This window comes from Lonchura striata, chromosome Z (assembly GCF_046129695.1).
Source record: "Lonchura striata isolate bLonStr1 chromosome Z, bLonStr1.mat, whole genome shotgun sequence".
NCBI classification, from domain to species: Eukaryota; Metazoa; Chordata; class Aves; order Passeriformes; family Estrildidae; genus Lonchura; species Lonchura striata.
Window position 1 is genome coordinate 64,760,033 of NC_134642.1, and position 15,838 is coordinate 64,775,870.

The 15,838-nt window shown below is 52.0% G+C and overlaps 2 protein-coding genes across 2 annotated transcripts; both read right to left on the reverse strand.

Annotated features, from left to right (window-relative positions):
* Positions 1-497: 497 nt before the first annotated feature.
* Positions 498-8,323, reverse strand: LOC144248338 (serine/threonine-protein kinase PAK 3-like). Its single transcript, XM_077790422.1, has 15 exons — positions 8,278-8,323; positions 7,784-7,897; positions 6,716-6,904; positions 6,231-6,282; positions 5,764-5,801; positions 5,312-5,325; positions 4,071-4,212; positions 3,664-3,727; positions 2,988-3,036; positions 2,710-2,822; positions 2,403-2,520; positions 1,557-1,656; positions 1,076-1,272; positions 842-979; positions 498-599 (listed from the first exon to the last, which is right to left on the reverse strand). The coding sequence occupies exons 1-15, from the start codon at positions 8,321-8,323 to the stop codon at positions 498-500; spliced, it is 1,476 nt and encodes a 491-aa protein (XP_077646548.1).
* A 1,414-nt stretch (positions 8,324-9,737) lies between these two features.
* On the reverse strand, positions 9,738-15,595 carry LOC144248339 (serine/threonine-protein kinase PAK 3-like). The gene is made up of 9 exons (XM_077790423.1): positions 15,574-15,595; positions 15,295-15,407; positions 12,228-12,275; positions 11,950-12,062; positions 11,643-11,760; positions 10,797-10,896; positions 10,316-10,512; positions 10,064-10,219; positions 9,738-9,839 (listed from the first exon to the last, which is right to left on the reverse strand). The coding sequence occupies exons 1-9, from the start codon at positions 15,593-15,595 to the stop codon at positions 9,738-9,740; spliced, it is 969 nt and encodes a 322-aa protein (XP_077646549.1).
* Positions 15,596-15,838: the final 243 nt, after the last annotated feature.

A 15,838-nucleotide genomic window follows, 5' to 3' on the forward strand; every position in this document is an offset into this window, starting at 1 on the left:
ACTCTGGCTGAAACAAAGTGTCCCCTCACTACTTCGGCATCTTTATCATTCTGCCCGGCAGCTGGCCTGATCAGGCTGACAGCTTGTAGCGCCTGCACAGTGCACTTCTGCTGCATCACAGCTTTTCCTCTCACAGCTTAATTCTGATTGTGACAATTCATTCTTTTCTACTTAAAAGAGAGCTCAGAACTTACCTAAATTAACAAGACTATATTCTAAGCTAAACTATCCTCTACTATCTAAGCTATCTAGATTCTACAGTCCTTTGAATTCTCTGCCTGAATTTCCTTAAGTTTTAAAAGTTAATCTTTTCATGAAAAAAAAACCCCAACAACGGTTTAAGTTGAACCTAGCTAAACTAAGAAAATTCCGGAACCATTACATTTCCTATCTACAGCACAGCCCCTTATTAAAAAGTCAGGGGATGGCTGAATCTCTGCCCAAACACAACACATCCCCTTGCCCCTGCTCGGAGCTGGCACGGCACAAGGGCCTCCTCAGGCGCAAGCGTCTCCTCTCCAGTCTTCCAGCACTTGCTTGGCTGAGGTGACCAGAGCAGCCAGGCTGGAGGCTGGCTCGCCTGAGGTCACAAACGGATGCTGCCCAGAAGAAAAACCAAAAAGAAGGGAACCCCCGTTACTTTCCACGAGCACATCCTCACGGGCCCAAGCAGGACTCCTTGGCTGCCCAAAAGACACACCAAGAGGACCGAGGGCAGCACATTCCCCGTGGGCCTTCCTCTCCTGGAAGCTGCCTCACCCACGCAGCCCACACTCCTCTTGATCCCTGGATGCAGGTGTCCTCAGCTGGCAGGGCTTTTTGCCCCTTTGCTTTTTCTCACCTGCAGGAGTTCCTGGGCAGACCAGCGCCTGTCCTCGTCTGCCTGCAGGCAGCAGCGCAGAAAGTCGCGCAGGAGAGCCGAGTGGTGCCTGGGGTTCTGCAGTTTCGGGGGCCCGTTCGTTTCTATCAGTTCAAAAACCTACAACACATGGATGGAAGAGGACACTCTAGCTGCTCCTTTCCTAGCCACAACAGCTCTCTCCACACAGAGCCCCTTTTCTAAGCTGCACCTTACCCTGACACGGGCCATCCTCTCGTAAGGAGCTTCCCCTTCCACCATTTCCAGCCCCATGATCCCCAGGGACCAGATGTCCACTTTGGGGCTGTAGGCTTCTCCTCTCACCACTTCCGGGGCCATCCAGCTGGGAGTGCCCACTCTGGAGCTGCGCTTGCTGTGCTCAGGGCTGAGCTGAGCGCAGAGGCCAAAGTCAGCTGAGGAGAAAAACAAAGCCTGTCAAAGCCAGCCACCGCTGGCAAACCGGCCTAAAGGATGGCCCACTCCAAGCCTGCCAAGGCCATGCCCAGTCTAGCTGAAAAGGCAGCTGAGCTCGCCTTCCCCGTGGCTGGAGCCAGGGAAATAGGGCATTGGCCATTTCAGAAACACCCTCACGATTCACGCGCTGGCTGAGCAGCGCTTCTGGGGAAGTGGCAGTCACCAAAAAGCAGCCCCACAGCACACGCGGGGAAGGCTGCCCCTGAGCAGGGGCGATACTCACCCAGCTTGACAGATCCGTCCATGCCCACGAGAACGTTGCCGCTTTTGATGTCCCTGTGGATGACTTGGCGGGAATGAAGGAAATGCAGTCCTTGCAGGCACTGAGAGAGAAAGGAGGGAAGGAAAGTTAACATTCAGCATCTGATTTAATCCCAGAAGAAAGAAAAGGGCTCCAAGAGGTTGACAGCTTTCTCAGGGAATTGTGAAGGAGGGAGCACTAGCACGGCGCTGTCAAGAGCAAGAGCTTGCTGCTTCAACGCTCTTAGAAGTGCTTTGGATATTTCAAAGCGAAGGCATCTGAGCTTGCACGAGTCCATCCTGCCATTGGTACCAAGCACGTGACCTTTGGCTGGCAAGCAGCATGGCAACAATTTCATTGCAAGCCCTGTGGCAGCAGAGGAGGAAGCAGCACATTAGACCTGTTTCAGAATCCCTCGCCATCTGGGCTGCAATGCCGTGCTTTGAAGCTGAGGACATCTCCTTTGCCCTCGGCTTGAAATTCTGCCACCCGCATGCGGGCTTAGAATGTCAAGGAATGTCGGACAGACGGACAGGCTCCAGACAAACATTCAGAGGCAAAGCTGAGAGGAGCAAGCCAGGAAATGAAACAAGTGAGTGTGCACGAGCGCCAGAGGACGGACAGCATGGAAGAGTGCAAGAACAGAGCCTAAGGCGTGCGGGGACTCCAGCAGGCAGTTCCCTTCAGATTAATGCTCTTTCTTCTGCTCTGTGTCGTGAGAGCAGCGCCAAAAGAAAGCCGGGGCCAAGAAATCTCTGCTCTCCTTAACCACCAGCTGACAAGAACCATCCTGGGCAGGCCAGGGGAAGCACAAGCGGGACGCCTCACCTCCCGACAGACGGCGCCTATCTGTCCTTCCTCCAGGTACACTGCCCTGAGCACATCGAACAACGTGCCGCCGTCCATGAACTCCATCACCAGCCAGAGCTCCGCATCCACCAGGTAGCTGAAAGAAGGAAACCACGGCATGGAGAGAGAGGAATGGGCACGGCTCAGGCACCCGAGGGCCTGACCCAGGCTTTTGCAACTGCTCTCCAAGCTACACATGCCAGAAGAGATTACTGAAAGCCAGCTGCAAACTCCTCCCGTGCACATGCAGATGTCTAAAGCTACATAGACGTGAGAATACCCCAACCTGTCTAAGTAGCTGACAATATTGGGATTCCTGCTGTCCCTCATCACCAAGATTTCATTGACAGCCAGCTCCTCAGACATCTTCTCCTGAAGAGACATTATCTTGATGGCCACCTACAAAGACATTGGCCACCATTAACTTGAGAAGTCGCTTCCTGCATGAGACCTCAAGGAACACGGAGCGAGCGCTCGTGCCATGACACAGCGAGCTGTGCCAAACTGCCCTGTTGCCAGACAGCAGAGCTTAGAGAGAAACTGCCGCGGGTATGGACACTTTACCTGTTGTCCTGTGCTGGTGTCGAGGGCTTTATAAACAGCTCCAAAGCCCCTAGAAAGAAAAGGGCAGCAGAAAAAGCCCTTTATAGCCCTGGCAGTGAAAGCAAGCCTAGGCAGGAGATCTCCCTAGGCTGCCTGGACTCCTTAGAAAATGCCTGGCTGCAGCGTCTCTTCAGCCGGCAGCACGGCAGCCCACCAGCCCTCTGCCATGCCGGACAGGGAACACGGAGCTCCCTCATGGAGACCAAGGACCCGTGCAAATCTCCAAGGCACACGCCCACTTGGTTCCATTCCAGTGCAAGGGGGGCTCGATCTCTGTGTGGCTTTGCGCACAAGTGTGCAAGTGGGCTTACATCTGGAGAAGACTAACTTGGAAAACACTGCCTTCAAGAACTGTCCTCAGACAGCTCTTGAGTGGCAAGGTGCCCTTGGAGGCCATACAGACACAGGGCCAGGAGATCTTCCAGGTCCTGCTCCTCACTGCTGCAGCAAGGCGTCGCTTGCATCAAGTTGTCTTTGCTGATGCTTCCTGACTGCTCTGACTGAGCCGTCCTGAGAGGTGACAGGAGGCAAAGCCCGAGGCTGACCGCGTTTGGAACTGGCCTCAGTTCACGCTGGATATTGCACAAGCTGAAGACCCGGCCCATGGTTTGTTCTATGGAGCAGACGTCACACTTACCCTCGTCCAAGTTCTTCAAATGCCCTGTATTTCTTCATTGGCTCGCCCAGACTCACAATGCTCCCTGAGAGAGACAAAAGCAGTGCCAGGAGCTCACTTTCAACCGGAGGCCTTGCTGCCCACACAATCCAAAATGCATGCCCACTGTCAGGAGCTTGAGAGCTCCCAGGGGCCAGTCACTCGCGACGTGCCACAAAAGGCAGCCCAGGCAGAGCCAAGCCAGGCCCAGGTGCCCCCAGAGGCAGCAGGAACACCCCGAGCGCTCCCTCGCTGCCTCAAAGCACAACAACAGCTTCTGCAGAGAGGCCTCAGCGCCTCTGAGACCGAGGAGGAACTTCTGGCGCAGCCTGCACCGAGACAGGCAGACAACGCACTGCTCTGGCAGACAAGAAACACGGCAGACGTACTCAGTGTCTTCAGGCCCTGCTCCTCTCTCATCTCGGGCTGCTGGGCTGGGCTGCTGGATGAAGTGCCGGCAGCTGGGGGACAGCTGGCCGCTGCAGGCGATGCCGGTCCAGCGGCACGTTGAATGGCAGAGCCTGTCTTGAGCTGGGACCAGAAAGGATTGCCCGTCAGAAGGGCGGCTGGCACAGACGCCCCGGAGAGCACACGGCAAAAGCAAGGCCTTCGGAAGATGCTGTCGGCCACCGCCAGGCCTCCTCAGCTGGGGGCTTTTGGACGTCCCCTTCCCAAAGGCAATGGGAAAACCACTAAGGCTACTTCGATACAGCTCCTCATGGCCACTTCCATGCTCCATCGTGCTGGCCTTTCTGCACGACGAGTGGAACTAGCCATTGATGGGCTTGCAAAGATCCGCACAGAGATCAGAGCAGGGCTCCAGAGCCTTGTTGCGGTTCTTCCTCCTCCTGTGTTTTCCTGGGCAATGAAATCACCCTGGAGCTGGCATGCAACTGTCTGAGCAGAAGCCCAGAGCGTGTCCCTTCTCTGATCCCTTTCACCGATTTCCCCTCTGTATTTCAGGCATTAGGGGGGAGGCCCTTCGGGGCTGCATTCCAGCCCTGCTGAGCCCCACCCGCCCTTTACAATGCAGAGCCCTCTAGGATTCTCCTCACCAAATCCTGCTCTGACCATGTGCAAGTGAAGCGCAGTCTACATCATGCCTGAACCTAAGTAGTCCATGGAGTGTGGCTTGTCCCTTCCAGGGGCCAGTGTTTCCCAAATATCCTGCAAGGCTGTCAGCTGAGTCTTTGGACCGCTCTGTCCGCTGGCCACAGGCGGCCCGCATCGCCAGGGGGCACAAGGGGCTCATTTCTACGCTGGGAATCATTGAATGCTGCCTCTTGTCTGATGCCAAGAGGCATTCTCGAGCCCTCTCAGCATCCCAGCAAAGTGATGCTCAAGTGTCAAAGTTCAGGACCCACTGGCCAGGGCTCCCTGGCTTGGCTGAAGCAGCACTAGGTCATGGCAGGCGCACAGCCCCCAGCATCTTCAGCCGCAAGCAACAAGGGCCGGGCTTGAAGGCCTGGCTTGAAGCTTGGCCCTGCACCCAAGGCAGTGCCAGGCTCAGATGCCACTTACTGGCTCTGCAAGTTCAGCCTGTGGAGGGACAGCAGCTGGAAGCTTGCTGCTGTTTTGCTCCTCTTCAGCCTCTCCCTCTGTAACAGTGCCAGCCAGACGAGGCGCTGACCCTGCGGCTGAGCCCTGCAGACAGACAGAAGTGAGAGAGACTGGGAACAGCCAACCCTTGCAGCAGCTGCTTTCTACTGCGCTGGGAAAGCACCCAGAATAAGGGCAAATCATAGACTTGGATACAAGTGGCATTCTGAGTCATGAAAGCCCTAGGAAGATGGCTGAATGAGGTGCTACTGCCTCTTGCTGTGCATTTGATCTTCCATGCTGGCTAGAAGCAGCAAGACACCTTGGAGCTGTCACATTTGCTTTTCACCTCTTGAAAGGCTCTTGATGGGAAAATAAGGAAGGAGCCAGTGCTCCCTTTGCTACTACTGCTGCCACCAGGCAGCTGGCCTTTCCTTCAGCCTCCCACGCTGGCACTCTACACTCTACTGCAACAGGCCAAGCTCACAGCTTGCTGCACAGTTCTAACACGCCAGCAACGTCAGGGGTTCCTTTGCCACTCACCAAAGCACAGGCTTTTCTCCATCCACGTGTGAGGTGACCTGCAGGGAGCAAGGGAAAAGGAACCAGAGGCCCTTAGAAAAGTGCCTTTTGCTGGGGGCTCCCACAGCACAAGTCATTCCCAACGGAGAGCATTTCCCTTTCCCAACATGCCTCCAGGAGCAAGAGCCCTTTCCCACAGCAAGCGAGAGAACAAACAAGGACACTAGAGTAGGCGCTGTCTACGTTTGGGCCTCTTTTGCCAGGAAAGAAACAGAAACACGGCCAAGGAAATGCAACAGCTCAAGCAGTTTTTCCTCTTCTCTTCCCAGTATTTTATAGATCGTTTTTTTAATTGCATGCACAAGCCATTCCCATCAATTGCTGGAAGACAATACAACAGCAAAGCTTCCACAAAGGGCCCCTTTGCTGTGGCAGCTCTCCGCTGCAGCGGCCCCAGAACAGCTCCTGCCTTCAGCAGCAAACCCTACCTGGACTGGAGTTTGTGCTGCATCGCCAGGAGAATGGCTACCTTGGCGCAGCCTAGAAAGGGTCAAGGCACACAGCCAAGGCCTCTAAATGGCAGCATTTGGAGCAAAAGGGGCTTTCCTTCACTCCTGGAGAGAGCCACAGGGTTTTGAGAAGTACTTCTGAGCATCTCCCCTCAGAGTCTACAATTTCCAGGTTGTCTTGGTTGAAGCAGCAAGCTGAGGAAATGACACACTCCACTGCCACGCGCTGTCCCGGGGAGGGAAGGCAAGCGCTGCAGGCTGCAAATTACATTGCAAACGCTCTGCACCTACCACCCAGTACAGATACCCCCTTCTTAGCTGATGCTGCTGGCAGGAGATTTACCAAACTGGTGGCATCCTAACGGCAGTTTTGTTCCCTGATCAACTCGGTCACTACCGCGGCATATAGAGCAGAGCGAAGCAAAAGCCAGGGGACGCCAGCCCCAGGATAAACCTTTACTTACGAGTCAGGTGGGTCAGGTAATATCCAGAATAAGCAACGGTAAAGATGGTGCAAACCGCGGCACAGACCTGCCCGAACATTTTGGCCGTGCTCTGCTGCTTCGCACACTGAATGCCACCCAAGGGGTAAAGCAAGACTCCTCTCGGGGTGCAGGCCGTCTGCTGAGAACTCCTTGGTCGCAAGGATCCTCCTGCAGGGAGCGAGCGGAAAAGCTGCTCTGGACAACCAGGCCTCGGGCTCACCGGGACATCGCTGTGCTGTGACGCGGCACTGTGACGTGGCACCGCTCCCTTGACCTCACAATAGCAGCTGCTCTGGGTTTGTTGTGCCCAGCAACCGAACCTTCTGTACAGATGACGCAAAAGAAAAGCCTGGGAAGTTCTGCTCAGTCGTGAAGCAGCAGAACATGTCCTTCCAGTCCATAAGCCAGAGCTCAAGGCGTCCCAGGGCAACTCAGAAGACACGGCGGCCCAGCCTGCACGCGAGAACAGAAAGCAAGTGTGCTTCTTCTCCCTGGCATCTTAGTTGGTTCTGAAAAGCCAGCTTCTTCCATGACATGTAGGGGGAAAAAGAAGCAAAGAAAATAAATTTCCAGGAGTATTGCAGCGTGCAGATGCTTCTTGAGCACACCGGTGCATGCTGATTTTTTCTCCCACTCTGTTTGCTGCACGGCCTCCCTTTTGTGGCAGGGAGATGCTGGCTTAGCTCTTGACACAAAGCTCCTCTTGTCCTGCTTGCTCTTTCTCTGGCCACTGAAAGCCTCAGAACAACCACAGGAGCTCTGCAGTGGTTCCTGGGCTGCCACAGTTGTGTTGTGTTGGAGCTCTGGCAGCAGCCTGCAGCCCACTGCTCTGCAACGCCCTGCAGATGTCAAGCCCAAGGAAGGGCCCTTTGGAACAGGCCAAAGCCACAGTCTCACAGATGTTTGCCCAGGCTCCATGCTCCCTGTAAGATTCCTGGCGGACACTTGCACAGCCACATGCCAATGAAAATGAGTTGTAGTCATTCCCCTCTCTGTTAAAATCTTCAGCTAGACCCAGGAGCCAGCTTGAAAGCAGAAAGAAATTACTGCGTGAGAGGGCGGAAAAGTGCACGCAACTCCTCTGGAAATCAACTCGGTTCACCTGTAGAACAAGGATGCCAGACTTGCTTTCCTGGTGACTCCGCACCCGCAAGTCCTCTGCTGGTGGACAGCACAGTCCAGTCTTTCAAGGAGCTTTACCCTGGGCTCCTCACACTTCAGAAGCTGAGGGTGGCATTTCAAAATCAATGCAATTGATGCAAGGCCCAGCACTATCTTCAAATTCTCTTGCTGAAACACTGCAGTAGTTACCCAGAAGGATTGCCTCCATTGGAAAGCATCTCATTTTCCCCATTTCCAAGTCCGCTCACATCAACCAGCAAATTGTAGGGCTTTGGAGAAGGAGGAATGACACGGTAGCATGGAAAGCCCAGTGTAGGCCCTCAGGCCCCCTTGAGCAGGGCGCTTTGGTGCCCCAGAGGTTCAAGAGAGGGAAGCGTAAGGAAGACGTGCCCTTTCGACCCTCCTTTACTCCTCAGCACCAAGTGACCGCCAGGAAACGGGGGACAGCCAGGCCAGGTCCCTCATCCTGACCCAGCGTGAGGGGCAGCTGGCACGGAGGGACACAAGGGCACGGTGGGGAACATCTCAGCCAGGCAGGTGGGGCGGTGTGGGGCAGCTGTCGGGGAAGGTGTGTGGGGCAGGCCAGGGCCACTCTGGCAAGGGGGAGAGCCTTGGGCCGCTCGGAAGCAGCGCAAAGCCGTGAACGGGAGAGCCCGTCCGCAGCGCACAGCTTGGAAGGCACTGACCAGCTTAGGCACAGCGTGACACGCAAGGGAATACTCCAGGGCTCTGGGGGGTTTAGAGGTTTTATTGCCAGTCATGCTGAAAGCAAGAGCTGGAACAGAGCATCTCCTGGTTACTTCACCATCTTCATCTTCCTCAATCTGTCCTCCAGGTGGCCTCCTCCAGGTGGCCAGTTCAGGCAGACAACTCGTGGGACATGCCTGCTCCAGATCTGCTCAATCCCACATTCTTCTTGGATAGCTCAATTCTTCTGATGACAATTCATTCATTTCTCCTTAAGGGATAATTCTGAGCTTCCCTACATCAACACTACTCTACTCTTTTCTAAACAATGCTTCATGAATGAAGCCTTCTATGGTCTCTAGTCCTAACTAAAGACAGCTAAGCTCAGAAAACCTCAAAACATTACATTTCCTATCTACAGCAGAGCTCCTCGTAAAACTCAGGGGATGGCTGAAGCTCTGCCTATGCACGATCCATCCCCGTTTCCCTCCCCTGAGCTGGCAGGGCACGAGGGCCTCCTCAGGCGCAGGCGTCTGCACGCCAGTTTTCCTGCACTTGCTTTCCCCACTTGCGGTAAGCAAAGCTGCTTACCTCAGCGTGATCTCTGGGCCTCTGCAAGGGACTGTCCAGCTTAGCTAGAGCATGGCAAGGAAGGGAGTCTTCCAACGCTCGGCCTATGTCAGAGTTTTATTGCCACTCTGGCTGAAACAAAGTGTCCCCTCACTACTTCTGCATCTTTATCATTCTGCCCTGCAGCTGGCCTGATCAGGCTGACAGCTTGTAGCGCCTGCACAGTGCACTTCTGCTGCATCACAGCTTTTCCTCTCACAGCTTAATTCTGATTATGACAATTCATTCTTTTCTACTTAAAAGAGAGCTCAGAACTTACCTAAATTAACAAGACTATATTCTAAGCTAAACTATCCTCTACTATCTAAGCTATCTAGATTCTACAGTCCTTTGAATTCTCTGCCTGAATTTCCTTAAGTTTTAAAAGTTAATCTTTTCATGAAAAAAAAACCCCAACAACGGTTTAAGTTGAACCTAGCTAAACTAAGAAAATTCCGGAACCATTACATTTCCTATCTACAGCACAGCCCCTTATTAAAAAGTCAGGGGATGGCTGAATCTCTGCCCAAACACAACACATCCCCTTGCCCCTGCTCGGAGCTGGCACGGCACAAGGGCCTCCTCAGGCGCAAGCGTCTCCTCTCCAGTCTTCCAGCACTTGCTTGGCTGAGGTGACCAGAGCAGCCAGGCTGGAGGCTGGCTCGCCTGAGGTCACAAACGGATGCTGCCCGGAAGAAAAACCAAAAAGAAGGGAACCCCCGTTACTTTCCATGAGCACATCCTCACGGGCCCAAGCAGGACTCCTTGGCTGCCCAAAAGACACACCAAGAGGACCGAGGGCAGCACATTCCCCGTGGGCCTTCCTCTCCTGGAAGTTGCCTCACCCACGCAGCCCACACTCCTCTTGATCCCTGGATGCAGGTGTCCTCAGCTGGCAGGGCTTTTTGCCCCTTTGCTTTTTCTCACCTGCAGGAGTTCCTGGGCAGACCAGCGCCTGTCCTCGTCTGCCTGCAGGCAGCAGCGCAGAAAGTCGCGCAGGAGAGCCGAGTGGTGCCTGGGGTTCTGCAGTTTCGGGGGCCCGTTCGTTTCTATCAGTTCAAAAACCTACAACACATGGATGGAAGAGGACACTCTAGCTGCTCCTTTCCTAGCCACAACAGCTCTCTCCACACAGAGCCCCTTTTCTAAGCTGCACCTTACCCTGACACGGGCCATCCTCTCGTAAGGAGCTTCCCCTTCCACCATTTCCAGCCCCATGATCCCCAGGGACCAGATGTCCACTTTGGGGCCGTAGGCTTCTCCTCTCACCACTTCCGGGGCCATCCAGCTGGGAGTGCCCACTCTGGAGCTGCGCTTGCTGCGCTCAGGGCTGAGCTGAGCGCAGAGGCCAAAGTCAGCTGAGGAGAAAAACAAAGCCTGTCAAAGCCAGCCACCGCTGGCAAACCGGCCTAAAGGATGGCCCACTCCAAGCCTGCCAAGGCCATGCCCAGTCTAGCTGAAAAGGCAGCTGAGCTCGCCTTCCCCGTGGCTGGAGCCAGGGAAATAGGGCATTGGCCATTTCAGAAACACCCTCACGATTCACGCGCTGGCTGAGCAGCGCTTCTGGGGAAGTGGCAGTCACCAAAAAGCAGCCCCACAGCACACGCGGGGAAGGCTGCCCCTGAGCAGGGGCGATACTCACCCAGCTTGACAGATCCGTCCATGCCCACGAGAACGTTGCCGCTTTTGATGTCCCTGTGGATGACTTGGCGGGAATGAAGGAAATGCAGTCCTTGCAGGCACTGAGAGAGAAAGGAGGGAAGGAAAGTTAACATTCAGCATCTGATTTAATCCCAGAAGAAAGAAAAGGGCTCCAAGAGGTTGACAGCTTTCTCAGGGAATTGTGAAGGAGGGAGCACTAGCACGGCGCTGTCAAGAGCAAGAGCTTGCTGCTTCAACGCTCTTAGAAGTGCTTTGGATATTTCAAAGCGAAGGCATCTGAGCTCGCACGAGTCCATCCTGCCATTGGTACCAAGCACGTGACCTTTGGCTGGCAAGCAGCATGGCAACGATTTCATTGCAAGCCCTGTGGCAGCAGAGGAGGAAGCAGCATATTAGACCTGTTTCAGAATCCCTCGCCATCTGGGCTGCAATGCCGTGCTTTGAAGCTGAGGACATCTCCTTCGCCCTCGGCTTGAAATTCTGCCACCCGCATGCGGGCTTAGAATGTCAAGGAATGTCGGACAGACGGACAGGCTCCAGACAAACATTCAGAGGCAAAGCTGAGAGGAGCAAGCCAGGAAACGAAACAAGTGAGTGTGCACAAGCGCCAGAGGACGGACAGCATGGAAGTGTGCAAGAACAGAGCCTAAGGCGTGCGGGGACTCCAGCAGGCAGTTCCCTTCAGATTAATGCTCTTTCTTCTGCTCTGTGTCGTGAGAGCAGCGCCAAAAGAAAGCCGGGGCCAAGAAATCTCTGCTCTCCTTAACCACCAGCTGACAAGAACCATCCTGGGCAGGCCAGGGGAAGCACAAGCGGGACGCCTCACCTCCCGACAGACGGCGCCTATCTGTCCTTCCTCCAGGTACACTGCCCTGAGCACATCAAACAACGTGCCGCCGTCCATGAACTCCATCACCAGCCAGAGCTCCGCATCCACCAGGTAGCTGAAAGAAGGAAACCACGGCATGGAGAGAGAGGAACGGGCACGGCTCAGGCACCCGAGGGCCTGACCCAGGCTTTTGCAACTGCTCTCCAAGCTACACATGCCAGAAGAGATTACTGAAAGCCAGCTGCAAACTCCTCCCGTGCACATGCAGATGTCTAAAGCTACATAGACGTGAGAATACCCCAACCTGTCTAAGTAGCTGACAATATTGGGATTCCTGCTGTCCCTCATCACCAAGATTTCATTGACAGCCAGCTCCTCAGACATCTTCTCCTGAAGAGACATTATCTTGATGGCCACCTACAAAGACATTGGCCACCATTAACTTGAGAAGTCACTCCCTGCACGAGACCACAGGGAACACGGAGCGAGCGTTCGTGCCATGACACAGCGAGCTGTGCCAAACTGCCCTGTTGCCAGACAGCAGAGCTTAGGGAGAAACTGCCGCGGGTATTGACACTTTACCTGTTGTCCTGTGCTGGTGTCGAGGGTTTTATAAACAGCTCCAAAGCCCTTAGAAAGAAAAGGGCAGCAGAAAAAGCCCTTTATAGCCCTGGCAGTGAAAGCAAGCCTAGGCAGGAGATCTCCCTAGGCTGCCTGGACTCCTTAGAAAACGCCTGGCTGCGGCGTCTCTTCAGCTGGCAGCACGGCAGCCCACCAGCCCTCTGCCATGCCGGACAGGGAACACGGAGCTTCCACATGAAGATCAAGGACCCCTGCAAATCTCCAAGGCACATGCCCACTTGATTCCAAGTGGCTGGGCAGGGCACGGCGCTGTAGACTCTTGCTCCTGTCAGAGCTGGGCACACCTGGGAACAAGGCATGGCAACTTGTGGGGAAACCAAGGACTTCGTGGGGGCTGCATTGCTCAGCACACACCCAGGCCATCTGTGACCCAGAGTTTTGGCGCCAAAAAGATAAAGCAGACGGAAATACCTGGGAAAGGTTTCATTTTGACCTTTCTTACCTGTTCACAGAAGTGGCCAAAATGAAAGTTACAGAGCAGGGCCCGATCCCTTCTCCTGCAGGAGGGGCCCTGTACTGGCCCCTGCCCAGGGCTGGTGCCCATGTGCTAACATTCAGCTGACTGGGAGCAGAGCTCCTGGGGCTCTACAGTGATACACCAAGCCTAGCCCAGTTACCTGGTACACATGCAAAGCTTCAGAAAAAGATTAGAATGGAAAAATGTAACTGTCATGATCATTGTATTTTACTATGTTCACATGCTGTATAGGACTGCAATTTTATGTATTTGTGGTATTTTCATACATTTTAATCTCTGAAATACTGTCAGATACACTTTGATTCTTAATGGAAAGTCTTAAACTATTAATTTAGCTTATAAAATGAAGTTACTGACATTAAATAATATGTACTTTGTAGCGTAGAAGAACACAGTAATAGTGTGAGTAATTATTATTGCTTAAGCACAATTGGCTTGGGTCTGTACAGGAATGTGAAATTTTGCAAGAAAATAATATTTTCACTAGGTTTTGTAAAATATTTGAGAAACACTTCTTGTTTGAAATAATATGTTTCAAACAACCTTTTACTTAGGAGTTTGAGGAAGGTTCTTACTTTTGACAGCAGTACAATTTTACATTTTAAGAATAATGTAAGCAGCTGATGAACTTTAGAATTATTGCAGACCATATTTAGTCTTTCAGAAAGTATTAGTGATATATATCTGATTCAATGTATCTTTTAGCCAGGTTTGGTCAGTGTAGGAAAGTCTGGTTGTAAAGCTCCCATTGTTGCCATTACAGCATTTATGTGCTGTAAATCATGTAAAAGTCTCCATTTTCCTGATTTCTTTTTTATTACAAAAACAGGGGTATTCAAGGGTCTGAATGATTCTTCAATATGACCCACTTGCAATTGTTCTGTGACTAATTCTTGCAGGGCAGTAAGCGTTTCAGTAGTAAGGGGCCACTGATCAACCCAGACAGGTTTATCTGTTAACCATGTCAAGGCTACAATTGGACATTCACCACCCTGCATCACAGCGGCTCCTATTAAAAATCCATACTAATTCTGTAATAATAGTAATTAAAAATCCCAGTAATTCTGAGGGTCTGATGTTAGCTTGTTGGCCATCGGGATGTTTCACATGAATTACAATGGCTGACAAGCCACCTGTTGTAGAACCACCCAACCCCATAAGTCCAAAACTTGCACGAGTGAGAGGCCACGATTGAGGTCAACGCAGTCATGAGAGTATTGTAACATCTGCTCCAGTGTCAATCAAACCTGTTACCGATACAGTCCCTGGATGATATCCACTGGCTGTGAGGATGCATGTCTTTTCTGGATGGGTCTCCGTTACTTTCTCAGTCCGGAACACTTGAGGTACTTACTGTATTGGGAACAAAACTCACAAAGGCTACAAGATGAGTGATGCAAGTTCCTTCCTGAATAGTAATAGGGCAGTCATCAATTCATATCATAGCATGACTCTGTCCTAAATAATCAACATCAATAAGTCCTAAATGCATATGAATACCTTTAAGTGTAGTACTTGATATCCCTATCAGAAATGCACTCAATCCACGTCCTATTGGGCCATAGGTGTCATGGGGCACTTTGCAGATTTCTTTTGTCAAAATAGTTACTGTGTCGGTGGTGGGTACATCAATCCCTGTGGACCCACTTGTTGCTCCTGAATACTGTTTGCAAATGGGTAGCTTTGCAGTGCTGGGAAGGCCCATAATTGCTGTTAATGGTTGTCAGGTTATTTGTGTCCCCACACACCCCTTCGTGTTCTTCTTCCCATTTCCCTGCAACAGCTGACCATTTGCATGATACTTACTCGTGCACAGTGCCCAAATTTAGCACAATGATTGCACATAACATTGCTGCTTGCATTTGACTTAGATGTTATTTTCTGGGTATTACACTGTGCCCTTACATGCCCTTGCTGTCCACAATTACAGCATTTCGGTGGTGGTCTTAGAACTGCAGCAAGAGCTGCCATTTTATGCTCTACTGAACCAACTTTTGAGCAAGCAGTAACCATTTCAGGCAATGTGGGCTCCCCAGGTAAGGTGTCAATAATCGTTCTGCAGTCTGGGTTTGCACTTTCTTTCACCAATTCTATACACAATCTATGTCACAAAGGTTCATTATCTACCTGTTTTTCAATAGCTGCAGCAAGCTTTTCCACAAACTGCAAAAATGGTTCTCTCATCCCTTGTTGTATAGTAACATATCTCTGTTTTGGAGCTGCCATTTCCATTTTTTTAATTAAAGCACTCATGCCTATTTGCCGAGTTTGTGTCAAAATTGAAGGATCCCACCTTGCCTGTAAATCTGGGTTAGCAAAAGGCCCAGTGCCCAATAAGGCATCAACACCCACAGCATGACGAGTCGTGTTGAGGCAGCTGCATATTTGTTAAAGCTGTGTGCTCAGCCACTCACCTCTGAGTTTCTTGAAACACACCATACTGTACTGGTTGGAATAAAACTGTAGCAAGATGCATGATGTCATAAGGTACAAGCATACTGCATTAATTACATGTATTAATTGCATTACCTCTGAGGAATTAATACCAAACTGAGCCACTTTCAATTGGAGATCTTGCACAACCTTCCAGGCAAAGACATGATGACTGTCATCCTGCCCTATTCCAAGAACTGCATTAAAAACTGGAAAAGCCATAGGATTATCACAGGCAACATTTGCCTTAACACTCTCCTCCTGAGGTACTTTTGGGGCACCAAATCTTTCTATTAGGTCCCAATTTTTTTATTCAGCTGCTTTCTTCCTAAGAAATTCCCAAAACTTCTGAGGCTGTCATGGAAGCACAGTTACTTGACACGGAGGCAAAGTCCATGGGGCAGTAGGGCTAGATCACTTAAAAGCTGAACTGCCAACAGTTCCCTGCCCCACCTCAGGTGTTACTGCGGGTGACTCTTCACTTGATTTGCTGTCACTGTCTGGCAGTGGAGGATACGACCTTGCAAACTGTTCATGCAGCTCAGAGGGGGGCGGGGGGCAAATGGCTGGGCTAGAGTGGAGGGGTGTAGGTCTTAGATTCAAAGAAAAACCATAAATTTCTAACCAGGTAGAAGCTTGA